Source organism: Seriola aureovittata, chromosome 19 (assembly GCF_021018895.1).
Source record: "Seriola aureovittata isolate HTS-2021-v1 ecotype China chromosome 19, ASM2101889v1, whole genome shotgun sequence".
NCBI lineage: Eukaryota > Metazoa > Chordata > Actinopteri > Carangiformes > Carangidae > Seriola > Seriola aureovittata.
The window spans coordinates 13,219,602-13,234,670 of NC_079382.1; the positions used below are offsets into that span (position 1 = coordinate 13,219,602).

Consider the following 15,069-nt stretch of genomic DNA (forward strand, 5'->3'; position numbering starts at 1 on the left):
GATATTAGCTTATCTGAGGGGAGAGAGGGAGACAGAGCAAAGGCAGAGAGACAGGAAGAGAGAGAGAGAGAGAGAGAGGGAGAGAGAGAGTTTCTTGCGTACTGAACATACAAAACACTCGAATTTTTGTGTCTATGTCGTCCTCGGTGACTCTTGTTATCTCAGCTTGCTTGCAGCACCACAGCGCTGCCGATGAGGTGAGCACCAGCGTGAGTGTTACAACTATCATAATTGTCTTAAACAGGTGGTTTGGCTTTGTGTCTAAGCACTATGGACATCACTTTATGACCGTGTACATGATGACTGTGTGCACGTGTGTGTGCGTGTGTGTGTGTTTGAGTGAGTGAGTGTTCACATTGGTACCCAAAGCCATTCAGTTGGCTTAAGCCTCCATGACAAGTTTATGAATGAGATCTCCTATTCATAGTCATATTCAGTTTCCACTAAGACTCTAAACCATGGGTTATGAAAGGTCAGGCTGTGCTTAGACAGAGCAGAAACACATGCATTAGCTGTATTTGGGCTTTTCCGAATATCCAATTCCAAAACCACCAAGAAACCACAGTCCGTCACACATTTGATCACATTCATTATGGATCACAAAACAATCCAAATACAGCAACTAGATGTGGAACTAAGACATTGAGGGCAACAAATAACAGACAGCTTGGACAGTGATGTATGTGGATTGTGATGTTAACTGTAATGGATGTAGGTAATGTATTATGAGAGGAAATACAGATTTTTTTTATCAATATACCACAGTCAAGCTAAATTACCATGACACACTCTAGGTTTGACACATGCCAGATCCAGAGGGAATGGAAGCAGCTCTGACACTGTGTCTATGTTTTATTGTTGTGTCTTCATTATTTATAGATATAGATACACACACACACACACACACACACACACACACACACACACACACACACACACACACACACACACACACTATTGCCTCTGGGGAAGCCAATAAAACCACATGACTCAGTGCTTTAAGGAGGTGGACCTTTTACAAAATGAAGTTGCCCTTTTTACAACCATAATATGCAAGTAAAATCACCGTGCAACCTTGCAACTTCACTCAAGAGACATGAACACATGGCACTGTACTGTATAAATCATAACATTGTTTAAAAAAAATGCATTTCACAAACTGTTCTTTGTAACTGACACTACTGCGAAAAAACGTGTTCTTTAGTTACTAAAGCGCCAACAAAAGACACTGATTTTAAGGTTTCATTTTGCAAAGTGACTCCCATATTTCATAATTCCAACTTTCTAAAGGAGTAGCTAATGTTGAGGAATTATTTTGATGAGCTTCTTCATTCTTTTCGTTGCTGGATAGCTCAGATTCAGTCGGCAGGTTTGCTTAAAACTGGCTGTAAAAAAAAAAAAAAACCAAAAAACTCTTCTCTGGCAAACCAAAACATCGGCTTTATCTTCATTAAACAACACATTAGAGCTGCTATAGAGACCACCCTGTCACCCTCTTCCCTACAGGAAGTAGAAAGTCCTATTCTTTCTCAGTCAGCACTCTCTTTTTGTACCATCATCACTTTTAAAAACACAGATGAGAGAGGAGACTCACTCCCAAAGAGGTGTCTGTATGTACAGTATGTGTGATCTACATAAACATGCTCAACTCACAAGCCTCGTCAGCTGTAGTAAACTATCTCAAACTCCAGGTTTGTTTTAGGAATAAACTCTCTAACATGCACACACATGCACAACTGCATTCACATCAGCTCATGAATATGTGATTTAATCCCCAGTTCCTGTATTAAAAGATACTCTGTAGATCAGAAGTGGGGGGGGGCGTGTGACTGAAAGCTGTTAGAGAAGAAAGAAAATAGGGAGGATTTGCCTACCTCATCGTAAGTGTAGCGATAGTCGGCCTTCTTTGATTTCAGATCCCACAGGACCACGATCCCAGACTCAAATCCAATTATAAGCTGGAAAGGAAGAGCGACAGGCAGTCAGAGAGATAGGTAGCAGAGATGACAGAGAGGAGATATAATAGACCCCATCATGGGCAGAGAAAGAAGTAATACATTTGACATTCACGCACAGCATGAAAGGAAGTCAGGTGTAAGTAGGGGACAGTGGCTCAGGGAGAAACCTGCCCGCCTGGGTTCACAAGAGATGCTAACCGAACATGCAAAGAGATTTTTTAGAAACAGGAAGGATAAGGCTGTTATTTGATTTTGAAGACTTATTTATGGAAACAACATAGTCTCAATACCTGAAAATTCAAATATGTGCCAATAAAGCAGATCAAATATACATATTTTAACTGTACAATGGAAATCACCAACTCAAACCTCTACACGATTTGTGCTGCGACAATGAGCACGTGATGTTGAGGGTGATTGATACAGCAAAGAATAATAAGTTATTCTTGAGGCATTTTTATTGAAATAAACATTTATGTTTATAGTTGATCTGAATGTCTACTGGTTGGACAGTTTATGAAGTTTTTGACAAAGGGTTGTACTATAAAGCGATTTATTATGAGTGGGTCCCAGATTTGTTTGTATTATGTACACGCACATGGACGCGGATGCACACACACACACACATGGAGCATGTGGTGTATTCCGCTGACCGTGACAATGCATCAACAAAGGCAGTGTCGAAAAAGCAAGCTTAAGATATTTCATCAAATAAAAGTTTCATTACACCTCAGAAATACATTTTTATCATCACAATACTTTTTTTTGTTGTTTGTTTGTTTTTTGTTTTTTTTTTACAAAATTGGTTTTCCATTACACATTTCATTTACATTTGCTGACAAAATCACTGAATCGTCAAGCGACATGATGCTAAAAAACAGACACAATCCTTGATTGTCTGCTCTCGCTGCAACGCCAAAAAGTCATTTATCGCCAAGGTAACAACATCTCGACCTTTGTAGGATCTTAAATGAGACCGAATGCTTTTGAGGCCAGGGTGAAGGTAAGTAATGTAACATTGTATATGCACTTGCTGTGTGTGATTGATATAGGCAAGAGATTGACTGCTATTATCAACTCAGAACAACAGAGAGTGTGTGGGTAGAAAAAAAAGTTACAGTTTACCTTTCCTTCGTCCATTGGGTTGTCGCTTATATGGACAACTGGTCCAGGGTGAGCCTTGGAGGACCTTATGAGAGAAACACAAGAGGAAGACAAAGGGAGAGACAGACAGAGAGTGTTTTTCTCTTTAAGACACAAAGCACATCAAAACGAGGCCATAGACGTACTGTATAGTGATATGGAGAGGGTTAAGGTGGGAAGCAAGTGTCTTTGAACCTGAGGAGGAGGTCCACAAGGGAGGACAGAGCTGCCAATCACTCCAAGGCTCTAAAAGGCTGTTCAAAGACATAAACTCACTGAAGGTTGTGATGGATGGCTCTGTCAGGTCAGACAGTCCCCAATGGCCATGTGTATGTGCCTGGGTGTTGGCGTATGTGTGTGTGCGTGTGTGTGTGTGTGTGTGTGTGTGTGTGTGTGTGTGTGTGTGTGTGTGTGTGTGTGTGTGTGTGTGTGCGTGCGTGTATGTGTGTGTGTCCATTTGCATGTCAGCGAAGACGATGGCACAAAATGCTCGGCCGGCCCCCTCCTCTCCCCCTTCTGTCTGTGCTTTACCCTCCAGACAGCCTTATGTCAAATCTCCTCTCTCTGCGCCACGTGGCAGCAGGATTTTACCTAACCTGCCTTGCCTTAAAGATATGATGTGGGCTGAGGAACGCCAGAGAAGGTCACAGCTGAAAAAGAGTGACTATTAAAGCCTGAAACGTAACCCCAAAACCAGGGAGAAAGGGCATGGATGCCTGACAAGAAGAGGAAGAGGAAGGAGCTGCAACCAAATGTAAGTAATGTTTGTTTTGGCCCACGTCTTAGCAGTGCTGAGTTTTTTTCATACATAGTCTGTCGGCAAAGGCCAGGACATGCTGATGATAATATCAAACTATTAAAAGATGTACATATTTCACCAAAAATCAATTAGCAGGGAACCCTGTTCAGTTAGTCCCGCATATCTGTGTGAATCTATAGTACTGTGTGCGTGAGTGTGTGTGTGTGTGTGTGTGTGTGTGTGTGTGTGTGTGTGTGTGTGGTGGAAGGTAGCAGTTAGTGGGCAGGCAGGGAGTCAGTCAGTTGTCTCTATATTTAGCCTGTTAGTGCCGGAGCCTTATTACCTAAGCTCTGCTGCAGCTGGAGCTGTTGATTTATCTAATCCCCGTTCACTGCCTGTCTCTCAGCTAACAGCCGTCCACAGCAGCACGCACATGTACACACACATTTGCATGACGGCACAATTAAAACACATCTTGACACCCAGCCCCTTTGGAAAACATACACCCATAACAATTACCCTCTCTCTGAATTACAAAAAAGCAACTTGTACGCATAAAAGCCTCGCTCTCCTGTCCCACATGGTTTATTCTCATTTGTTTCAGGATTTTATGTTCCCCTGTGAGACTCCATAGCAAATCTGTTTTGTTAAAACCTGTTGTTATACAGTAAATAAATCTGACGTGAACATATTAACAAAGTCCACAAATACACGTTCAGGTTTGGAGATAAAGGAATCACCATGGCAACAGAGGCAGGATGGGCAGAACACAGACAGGCTCCCAAAAATCATCCATACTCACAAACACAAACACACAAACCCACCCAACCACACACCACACAGACACACATGTACACACACGCCTGCTTAACTACTTCAACACGCTCCTGTGACCACACATTTCTGCCTGTGTGCTGCTAATAACTCTACATTTTGCATACGGGGTAAAAAGGGCTTCAGGGACAGGAACATTTGGGTATGTGTGCTTATAAGTGCATATTTTCTACGCATGCTTGTTACTCTCATTGTATCAGTGGCAGCTTCTTTCTTGTATTTCAGCTGCCAATTCAAAGTCTTTCACGTCACATATATGACTGATGCCTCATGGCAAATACAACGCTCATTCGGTACATCATAAAATCTTAAAGGTCGTCTCCCTTTAGCTCCTCCAGTCCAGACAGTCATCTTTTATAAACCTCTACTGCATCAGATGTATATCAATTATCCTCCCAACACAATGATGCCTTCATGACATTACAGAATATAGACCATTGACTGCACACACACACACACACACACACACACACACACACACACACACACACACACACACACACACACACACACACACACACACACACACACACGCACACACACACACACACACAATGTAAAGCAATTGTTTCTGGGTGCGTAGACAATGCAGGGGGGATGTTTAAGCAATAGGAAGAGTAACACCTCATTGAATTTTAAAACATCTCTTCAGTCAAAGCACACCCACATGTCCTCACACACACACACACACACACACACACACACACGCGCACACACACACACACATGCACACACCAATTATTGGTAAAAAGGGGTTTCTGATTTTATGCATGTATGAATAAAAGCACAGGTATTTAGTCAGCATACCTATTCAAGGGCTGAACTACATACACAGACACACATGTGCACTGAAACACACATGCACAGTGAAGTCCCGAACATCTGTTGTCACCACGGGTGACACCCTCTGAGGCAGCAGAGGCGCAGTCACCATGACAGCGTCTCCGCAGCAACATGGCTTGAAAAGCCTGTTTGCAGCAGACCCATACCGTATGTGGCCTCATGTCACCTCAGTGACTGTGTGTGTGCTAACCCAGAGGAACTTATGTAAAGGATATATCTGGAGCTAATTTGTTATCATTATGTATGATTTTTCAGGGAATCATACATGATTGCTATATATGATTATTCTAGAATAGAAAACATTTCCCAGCTGTGCTGGTCCACCCCGACCTCAGTGAGGACATGTAGAGATTTTCAGAACATGATCAAACAGCAAATTCATACCAAATCCTCAAACTGACCAAACCAGTAGCATTTTGCACTCATTCCCCTTTTACTGTTGAATGACAGTGTGTTTGTTAGCTAAACTGTGATGCACAGTGTGCTGCTCCCTGGGTAAAATCTAACTCAGATACAGCAAAAGCAATAATAACAAACATTATGTGATAACTCTGTTGCATTTAAAGCAATAGTTGAGCTGACGGGTTGAACAAGCATGAGACGTAAATCATTTAAAATCCAGGACTGAAGTGAAGACTGAGGCAGGACTTTATGAATAATGATATCTTTTACTGACATAAATCTTTGTACTGAATTAAATAATTTGAAACAGCAAAGCAACATGTAATTATCACCATGAAATACATAGGGTGGTGGATTAAGGCTGTGTCCCGAAGGAAAGGTCACTGTACCAGGTCTACACCTGCAGCCTAGACTCCTGGATACTGGAGTCTGATACTAGATGCTGAAGGATACTAGGGCTCTTTTTATCAGTGCACTGCGGTACCAGCTGAGAACATTCACACATCATGCTTAAAACCACAGTGTGCAGGAACATACGTAAAAGCATGAAAAATTCAAACAAGTATTTACAATAGCTTCAGGGTCCTGAGTGGGAGAGCGGGAGCAAATGAAAGAGGACGGAACAGGAGGGGCCTCAGGCTAACACGTTCACGTGAACTATGTGTCATAGTAAGCTGTTAACATTTTACCACTCCTGTCCCACTTCTCCCCGGCTCTCTGTGCCCAGTGACCATCTAGCTGAATCAAATCACACACACACACACACACACACACACACACACACACACACACACACACACACACACAGATGCTGCCAGCTACAAACATACAAAAATTCTGACATGTGCAGCACATTGCATACACACAGACAAATTATGCATCACGTGAACAAACTGAGATTTACGTGTGGCCTTACTGCAATGTCCTTAATGCCTACAGCACTGACTGAACTATAATGCCACACAGTCCGTTATATACTGTAGGATATGTGTGTGTGTATTAGTCTTTTCAGTACAGTAGCTTGGGAACAGGTGTGAGTCAGACAAACACACCGAGCACTGGGCCAGGGCAGGCCTGGGGCCACTGGCACAGCTACTGCAGCTTGTCTCCAAATAGCAGGGCCCAAGGGAAGATGACCCCAGTGCACATCATATCCTTGCCTCATTACAACAATCACAATAGAACAGAGGTGTAGCTTTAAGGAAAGTCTTGAAATAATGCTTTCATCAACAGTATGTAGGTGACAATAACACTAGGATAGACAATTCTCAATTCTTGCAGAAGTTTCTGTCATTTGAGAAAATGCGACCAGCAGTTGCTGCTTGTTAAATGACTTAAACGATGAATCAATCACAAACAGTTTTGTTGATTAATTTTCTGTCACTCGACTAATCGTTACAGCTCTTATTGCAGTTAATTTAGATCAAGTGCTAACTTCGCCTGATGCCGGCGACAGAGGGAGAACAATGAGACAGAGGCTTTTGCATCTGCATGGCAACCCTCCTGAGCCCACAGCTGGCAGAGAGACCCAGGAGAACAAGAGAATCACCTCACACCTCTCTGATCTGCATCAAAGCAAACCACAGAGACGCACTCATACACTCAAACAGATATGCAAACTGAAAGCTACTGTAACAAATCCGAGAATCAATTCCTGACACTGCCGCCATCTTCAAGGCACAATATCCCACAGAATGGCTGTGTTGAGTGATTGAGGCTTGAACTAAAAGATATGGAAACCTCATTTCCTCAAACTAATTGTGCAGAGCTACAGTTTTGGCGGAAACAACAACACGTCAAAGAAAGTTTGGTGGCTTAACAAATCTGTTAGGGGTGGCAGAGCACAATGTTAAGAGATGATGGGAGGGAGGGTAATTATTCTTTCGATGGACTGTGGAAACGGAGGAGAGAGCAAAGATGAGAGAAGATGCAAAGATGTTTACTCTATCTGTAAGATAGCAGAAAATAGTAAGAGCGTGAGAAAGGGTGTATGCATGTCATTGTAATATTGCAAATATAAATGGAAATTTTGATTCTTATTATCTTGGACAAGCAACATGGTGAACGTTTACTGCTTCTGCCATTTGCAGTGTCGAGAAGGGGATATCAAGGCCGTGTAAAGTTCTACTTACAGGCTGTGTGACCTTTTGTTTGATGTGAACGTGGCATAAAGTTCAGTTTCTAATTCCAATATAAACTCCGGTGTTCTCGAAAACGACTACTTTTAGCAACATCCTGCCTGCTTTCCATCCCTGACTCTTCCAAACCACACAACCAAGATGCTTAACCCCAAATTGCCCCCGATGGCTACGCCAGCGCCTTGCACATTAACTTACTGCTGTGTGTCTGTGTGTGTGTGGGTGTGAAAATGCAGTCCATTATTTCAAGAAATGTACTGTATGTTGATTGAATTGTGATGATTGAGATGTTCTAATAAAATAATAGTGAAAGTTTCTTTTTTGAATCAATCAACTCTTTCTAACACTCCAGATAAATATTCACTTTTTCTACAGAGCACTTCTTCATGGTAACATTACCAGCTTTGAAATAGAAGTGATATGTTGGAATAAAGTGTGGATGGCTGTAGAAAAAACACTTTGACATCTAGGTGAAGAGGAGTGAGAGGTACTGTAAAGGCGAAGGAGAAAAAGAGGAAAGCAGTATTAAGCAAAAAAAAAAAGAAAAAAAAGAATGGTAGTTATTGCTTGCCCTTGCCAAGAAGAACCCCAGTATCTACCTCTCTATCTTATCTTCTCTCTATCTCATCATTATCACCTCCTTACCTTCCTCTTCTGCCCTTTTTTTTTTTAATTGGAAACCTTTTCCATCTACCTCTCCATCCTCACTTATCTGCACGTCTCCTTTCTTCTCAGCCATCTTCTGCTCTGCCCTCTGTTACCGGCATTTATCCTTCTGTCACCACTGCATTCCTCTCCATCACTCTTCCTCTCTGCATGTCCTTTTTCCCTCAGGCAAAAGCCCTGTCTCATCCATTCCACTCCCATCTCCTCTCTGTCATACACCCCCCCCCCACACACACACACACCCCCACTCCCCTCTTCCCTTCCCTTGTTCCCACCACTCACTCCCGCCTTTTCTTCCCTGCGGCCCTGTCGACGAGACGAGACGTCTGTGTGTGCCGTACCCTGATCTCGGCAGACACCTGTTCCACCCCCTCCATCCCTCCTCCTCTTTTCCCTAACACACACACACACACACACACACACACATACATACATGCACACACGGAAGGGGATGAGCGTAAAGCAAAACGCTCCAGTGAATAATTTAAGTCTCTACAGCAGGGAACCAAAATGGAGCCTGTCAAGCTGACAGTTCCATTGAAACAGCAAAGAGACAGGTCGCTCACTACCTGAAGTCTGATACTGTGTCTGAAAATGATAGACTGACTAATGATTCTTTCTTATCTCATTACATTTAAACTACAATAACCTTTTGAAAGGTAAGACGCTGATTACACTGCATCCCTCGCCTCACTTAAGTGCTGCAAGGTGAGTCAATAGACCCTGAGATCAGTGTTGCAGTGCTGGCAATATGAGTTTGAGTCCTACAGAGTTCAAATATTGATCTACGTATCAGTGATTCACTTTGGATGCGAACCCCCCACCTCACACACACACACACACACACACACACACACACACACACACACACACACCCACTCGTGGCAAAAAAAACCTTTTTCACCAGCATCCTAAATCATGCAGCATTTGAAGAACAGGCGACTGACAAATGCAAAGAACTTTGAGAGCAAAACGAGTGGGAGGCAGAATCAGAGGGGGAACACGTGGGCAGCAACACTCACAGTTCAATGGCTTTGTTCCACATGATGACGTAGCCTGAGAGCATAAAGGACTCCACGTTGACGATGTGGATGTTCCCTCGTTCTGTGCCGATGTACAACCATTTGCTCTGGAAGGGCAGGTGGCAGAAAGTTATTCTGCAAAGAGAAGGAGAGCAGAGAGAAGTGTTAGAGGAGTAGAAAATGACAAGAGAGAAGAAGAGGGATGTGGGGGAGAACAGGGAGAAAGACACAGACAGACGAGAGTCAGACGCTTCTTGAAAATCACTCGACGTCCTATTACAACCAGAGACAAATTATGCAAAACTTTGAGAGGATTATTTACCACTCCGTCAGGTCGAAGCGGTGGAGATGAGAGATTTTTGAGTCATTCAATCAGCCCCTTCTCTCCAGACCTACAGGATACATGAGGGCAACGAGACACCCATAATTCTCCTGTTTTCATCATCAACCCCCTAACCTCCTCCTTTCATCAATCCATCAGACTTAAGTTTAATGAGAGGTTATAAACCTTCCCTCCTTAACTGTGGCTATCCATTCATCTTCTCATCCCTTTTTCATCATTTTGTCCTTTCATCCATCTTCTTATTCAACCTCCAATCCGTCTTGAGGAATAATAATGTACAACCTTGGTGATCGGACTTGCTAATATTTCAAGGTCGTCCATTTCCCCCAGTGATCCTTTTGATTCTGCACGCTGGTTTGAGCTACAAGTTTCATCAACTGGGAAACGCATCTCAGTTGGGAAGGGAAATAAGTCTGCAACAGTTTGACAGCACTGTCTTTGTCCATTATTTACAGGAAGGAAACAGTGGAGTATTTCCTTTACAGATTAACTCATATTTAGAAATGGAATCACTCAGCAGAACAAGTTTAATATCGATGTATTATCTGCTGTCAAAGACGGATTAAAGTAGATATAATATGTCAAAAAATATATTACATTGAGATAAAATAAAGCATGTTTTCCCTCTTACAATCAGATTAAAATGTTATCTTGACAGAGATGAATTCATAAAACTGGCATTGAATTAAAGACCAGGCCATATGTAGTATTACAGGAAGATCATAATAACCCCTATTCCCATGCTTCAGTGACTTTTTTTTTTTCCAAATTACATTACACTACAAGCCTCTCTCCTAAAAATAATGTTGTATTAGCAAATTTATTTTGTAGCAAATATGTTTTTCATTTGTTTCCCTTACAATATCCTCTCCAGGCAACTACAGCATGATCAAGATTTTTATGATTAAGGGCAAATAAAAGAACCTGGTAAAGTGGTTGGTTTTTTTGTTACATGGTGGGAAAAAAAAAATCAATGCTGAGCTGAAGCAAAACGTTAAACACGTTAACTTTACCAGCATTTAACCAAAACCAGCCATCTCCTCCTGACCTTAAGTGACCTTTAGCGGGCAAACATTTCCTCCAGAACATTTTTGGCGAAGGATTTTAGTGGTCCAGATAAAAATGTATATTGTAGGAGATGAGGGTTAAACATGTGGCACTTCATAGACATTAAGGAACATCAAACACACAGCAAAACATAAACCGGCATAAACATGTCCTTGCAGTGACTTTAGGCAGCTACCTTTCCTGCTTGTTTTAATGCTCAGACAGCTTCTACCCCCCCCCCTCCCCCCCCCCTCTGCCTCTCTTTCTCTGAATCTCACTCAATTGCTCCAGGGCTGTATTGAGAGTAGCAGCTCCTACACACAGACATACACACAGAGACACACCTTTCCTTTCTGCCCCAATGCTCTGCTCTAACACATCAATATATTCATATTTCTGAGCACAGGCACTGCTGGGCTACTTGACATAAATCTCATCCACACAGTCCAAAATGTGCAAAGAGAGACACAAAACAGACACAAAGCAACACTTGAACATATACACACTAACCTACATCCACATACAGTAGGAGCATGACCTGGCCTGATCCTTTTTGCAATCCTGTCTCCTACAAAATCCGGTTCTATACACAATTTGCCAAATAAGCTGCCTGGATTTTCAAACTCACCAAGAGAGAATGTTTTTTCCCACGCTAATTACTCACATATGAACATGTTTTTTTAGAAGACGGGGCTGCAAGAGTATGAGCTGACTTACTGAAACATGAGCAGTTGATCACTGAGCTACACACACTCGTACAGACTCACTTAACCAGGCAAGATGACTCAGGGCAACATGACTTTTCATGACAACTTGTGGCGTCGTTATATCCAGTAGGCAGACTGTCTACTGGATTTAATGTCCTTTTCCATCTGCACAAACAGATGTGCCTTGTCTATGTATGTGAGGGCTGGAGTGTGTGCATGTGCTAGCTTTCAGAGAGATGATTTTGTGCAACACACAAATCTATTTATGTGCCTGTACATGCTTGTGCCTGTGTGTGTACATTTTTCAATGCTTACATGCTTCTCAGCAACAGATATAAATTAGTGTAATTACATATGTACTGTATGTAAATGTATGTTGTATATAAATACGCTTGATCTGTGTATGTGCGCAGAGAGGTAGAACATGAGAGGCCAACTGAGAGGCAGTGTCAGGAACATAATTATACAAATTTGCTCGCAGATTGGAAGTGTGTGAGTGTGTGTGTGTTTATGTTTCGCTGTGTGTGTTTGTTCGCATTGCAAATACAAAGGTTTGTGCAAGTGCTCTTATGTGTGTGCTTCACTGTGTTCACACTTGTCGTGTGCACACGTGTCTCCTGGTGAAATCTCCAGCTTCAAGTGGTCACGACACACAAAGGCAGCAGCTAGCTTGCAGGCTCAGGGCAAAACACATTGCCTCAGACATGACAGATGCCTGCCACACACAACTCTGAGGCTAACTGCACTGTGGGCTAGACGTATGAGAGCATGGTTCACTGCAAATGAATTTGTGAGAGGGGAAACTCATCATTTCCAACACAGGGCTTTCTGTGATGTTCCTATCAAAGAGGATCATTGCTACACATGTATTAATCTCCCATTAGAAAATCATCAGTTTGAAAACTTTGATCTAAACTGCCTTCATCTAGTTACTGGTTCATTTTTCTGAACAACTTTTATTAAACTGCCCTTCAGCAAAGCACTGACCACTTACTGGCTGACTAGACAATAATGTGGTGCGAAAAGGATAGGATTCAGTTCCTATGATCAAAGCGTGTCACTGTCACTGCAGCGTAACAGAAATAAGATACAAAATACACCACTGACACTTGTGTTATTATGTAAAATCGTAATGTATCCAAACATATTAATTAAAGAATTATGCTTGTGTGCACAATGGCAGGGGAAAATGCTGACAAAAAGGTCTATACTATAACACTGTAAAACAGACAAAGCTGCATGTTAATCCTCTGTTATCTTATCTTGTCAGTACTCTCTTTTAAAATGAGCAGAACCCACAGACGTTTTACAGTAACTGAGATACATATATATTCCTTCAGCATTGTTTGGAAATGCGGCTTCAGACAAAGACAATGCAGATCAGAGTGATTATCTAGCAACAACAACAACAACAAAAGCTGATTAACTGTCAAATACTTCTTTAGACATCAGAAAAATTGCCCATCACTGTTGAAATAACAAAACACAAATCACACCAAAGGTGGTGGCATACAGCATCCATTTGGCAAAGCTCCAGATGGGACAGAGGAGTCTAATCTGAGAATCTGAGAGGCCAGAGACCCCAATCTAGCCACAGGGGTTCAGTTAAGAAGAATCTAATCTGATAAGAGAGGGCATGCACACACGCACACACACAAAAATTCCTCTACAACACATCTCTCAAGCACTTTCACACTCTCTCTCCGCTGTAAAGACACCTGCAAACATCGATCCAAGTATGTGCCTTTATTATCATTAAAGTAAAGCAGACGTTAGTTCACCATCACAGTTTTTTTCTATATATGTGTTTGTACAGTTAGGAGGTTAAGTCCGAGTAAAAAAGGGAGACAGGAAAAAAAAAGCACTGAAGGGATATAATCCTAGATCAGCATCCCTGAGGTAACCCTGCGTAAACTCAGTTTGGAGGCTAAACCCAGTTATATCAAGAGTACATAGTAGTTATTGCACTGATAAACAAAATTTCCTTAAAAAATCTAACCAAGTGCAGAGATCAGGTCTAATTTGTGTTGTATGAGTACTGGTGTATGTGTGTGTGTATGTGCACATGTGGCTCCCCCCTCTTATTATCTCCCATCATATCACCCTGAATTGACGATAGCATCCACATCTGCAGTGCATTCCTGTGAGGCCAGGAGGTGACGAGAGCATCCTACGCCAGAATGACTCGACAGGATTTCTTTTGCGCTCCCTGCATCCCCACACTCCTACCCACAGACTGACTCACTGCTCTCTGGCTGAGGCCCAGTCTGTCTCAACTCCTCCTCTCCTCCCTTCTCTCCTCTCCCCTAGTGCCTGTGATCTGATGTGAATGGATGCTGACGCTGGAGGGCTTTCCGCCACACTGCTTTCACCAATCAACTCATATTCTGATCAGAGGAAAGAGGGAAAGAAAAAGGAGGGAAGGTGGGAAAGAGGGATCCGTCTGAAGTATTGGAACGGGCCCTCAGATGATGAGGCAGTCTACAGATTTCAAAAGGTGAATTATTTGTAGAAAATAACTGTGTGAAAAGAAGCAGTTAACAGTTAGATTTTTGGCAGTGAACCAAATATTATCTTTTTATTTTTCTTGGCCTGCGCTGACATCAGCCATACCTATTGAGTTTCTGTGTATAACCTTGTCCCCAGTGAAAGTGAAAAGACAGGTAATCTTCTGCAGTTGTAAAGAAAGATGCTGTTAGCAAGAGAGCTGGGTGCAGTGCCACCCAACACCAATGTATCCATTAACAGAAAAGTTCAACATTTTAGAATAAATACACTTAATCCCTTTCTTGACAAAAGTTAGATGCTATAAATCAATACCGCTCTCATGTCTGTGCGCTAAGCATAGAGCTGGAGCTGGGAGGCGATTAGCCTAGCTTAGCAGGAGGAAACAGCTAGCCAGGCTCTCTCCAATGCATAAAAATTACAGCACCTTTGAAGCATACAAATTAACATGTTGTATCTTGTTTCTTTACTCTGTACACAAACAGAAATGTTAAAGCAACAATTTTTGGTTTTATGCAGAATTGCATGCTGGAACGTTCCTTTTTTGGTCGTCACCTCAAGCTGAGACGATGCACTGAAGTGCTGGGTGGACAGATGAATTGTTGTTTGTTGCACGTAATTCACTCTAAAATCACAAATTGTATTCTTATAGATTCGTATAGATTTAACAAATGAGATGTTAGTTAGCAAGTCTATGAGGTGTTGGTAACTGTATTTTTGAA

General features: G+C 42.1%; 1 protein-coding gene across 2 annotated transcripts in view; it reads right to left on the reverse strand.

Moving 5' to 3' along the window:
• Positions 1–15,069, reverse strand: part of stxbp5a (syntaxin binding protein 5a (tomosyn)) — an 88,641-nt gene that overhangs the window by 32,991 nt on the left and 40,581 nt on the right. For both annotated transcript variants that reach the window (XM_056405216.1, XM_056405217.1), the window contains 3 exons: positions 9,746–9,880; positions 3,084–3,147; positions 1,875–1,958 (listed from right to left, as the gene is read on the reverse strand). In XM_056405216.1, the coding sequence (XP_056261191.1) occupies positions 1,875–1,958; positions 3,084–3,147; positions 9,746–9,880 (283 nt within the window). The remainder of the gene's footprint in view (positions 1–1,874; positions 1,959–3,083; positions 3,148–9,745; positions 9,881–15,069) is intronic.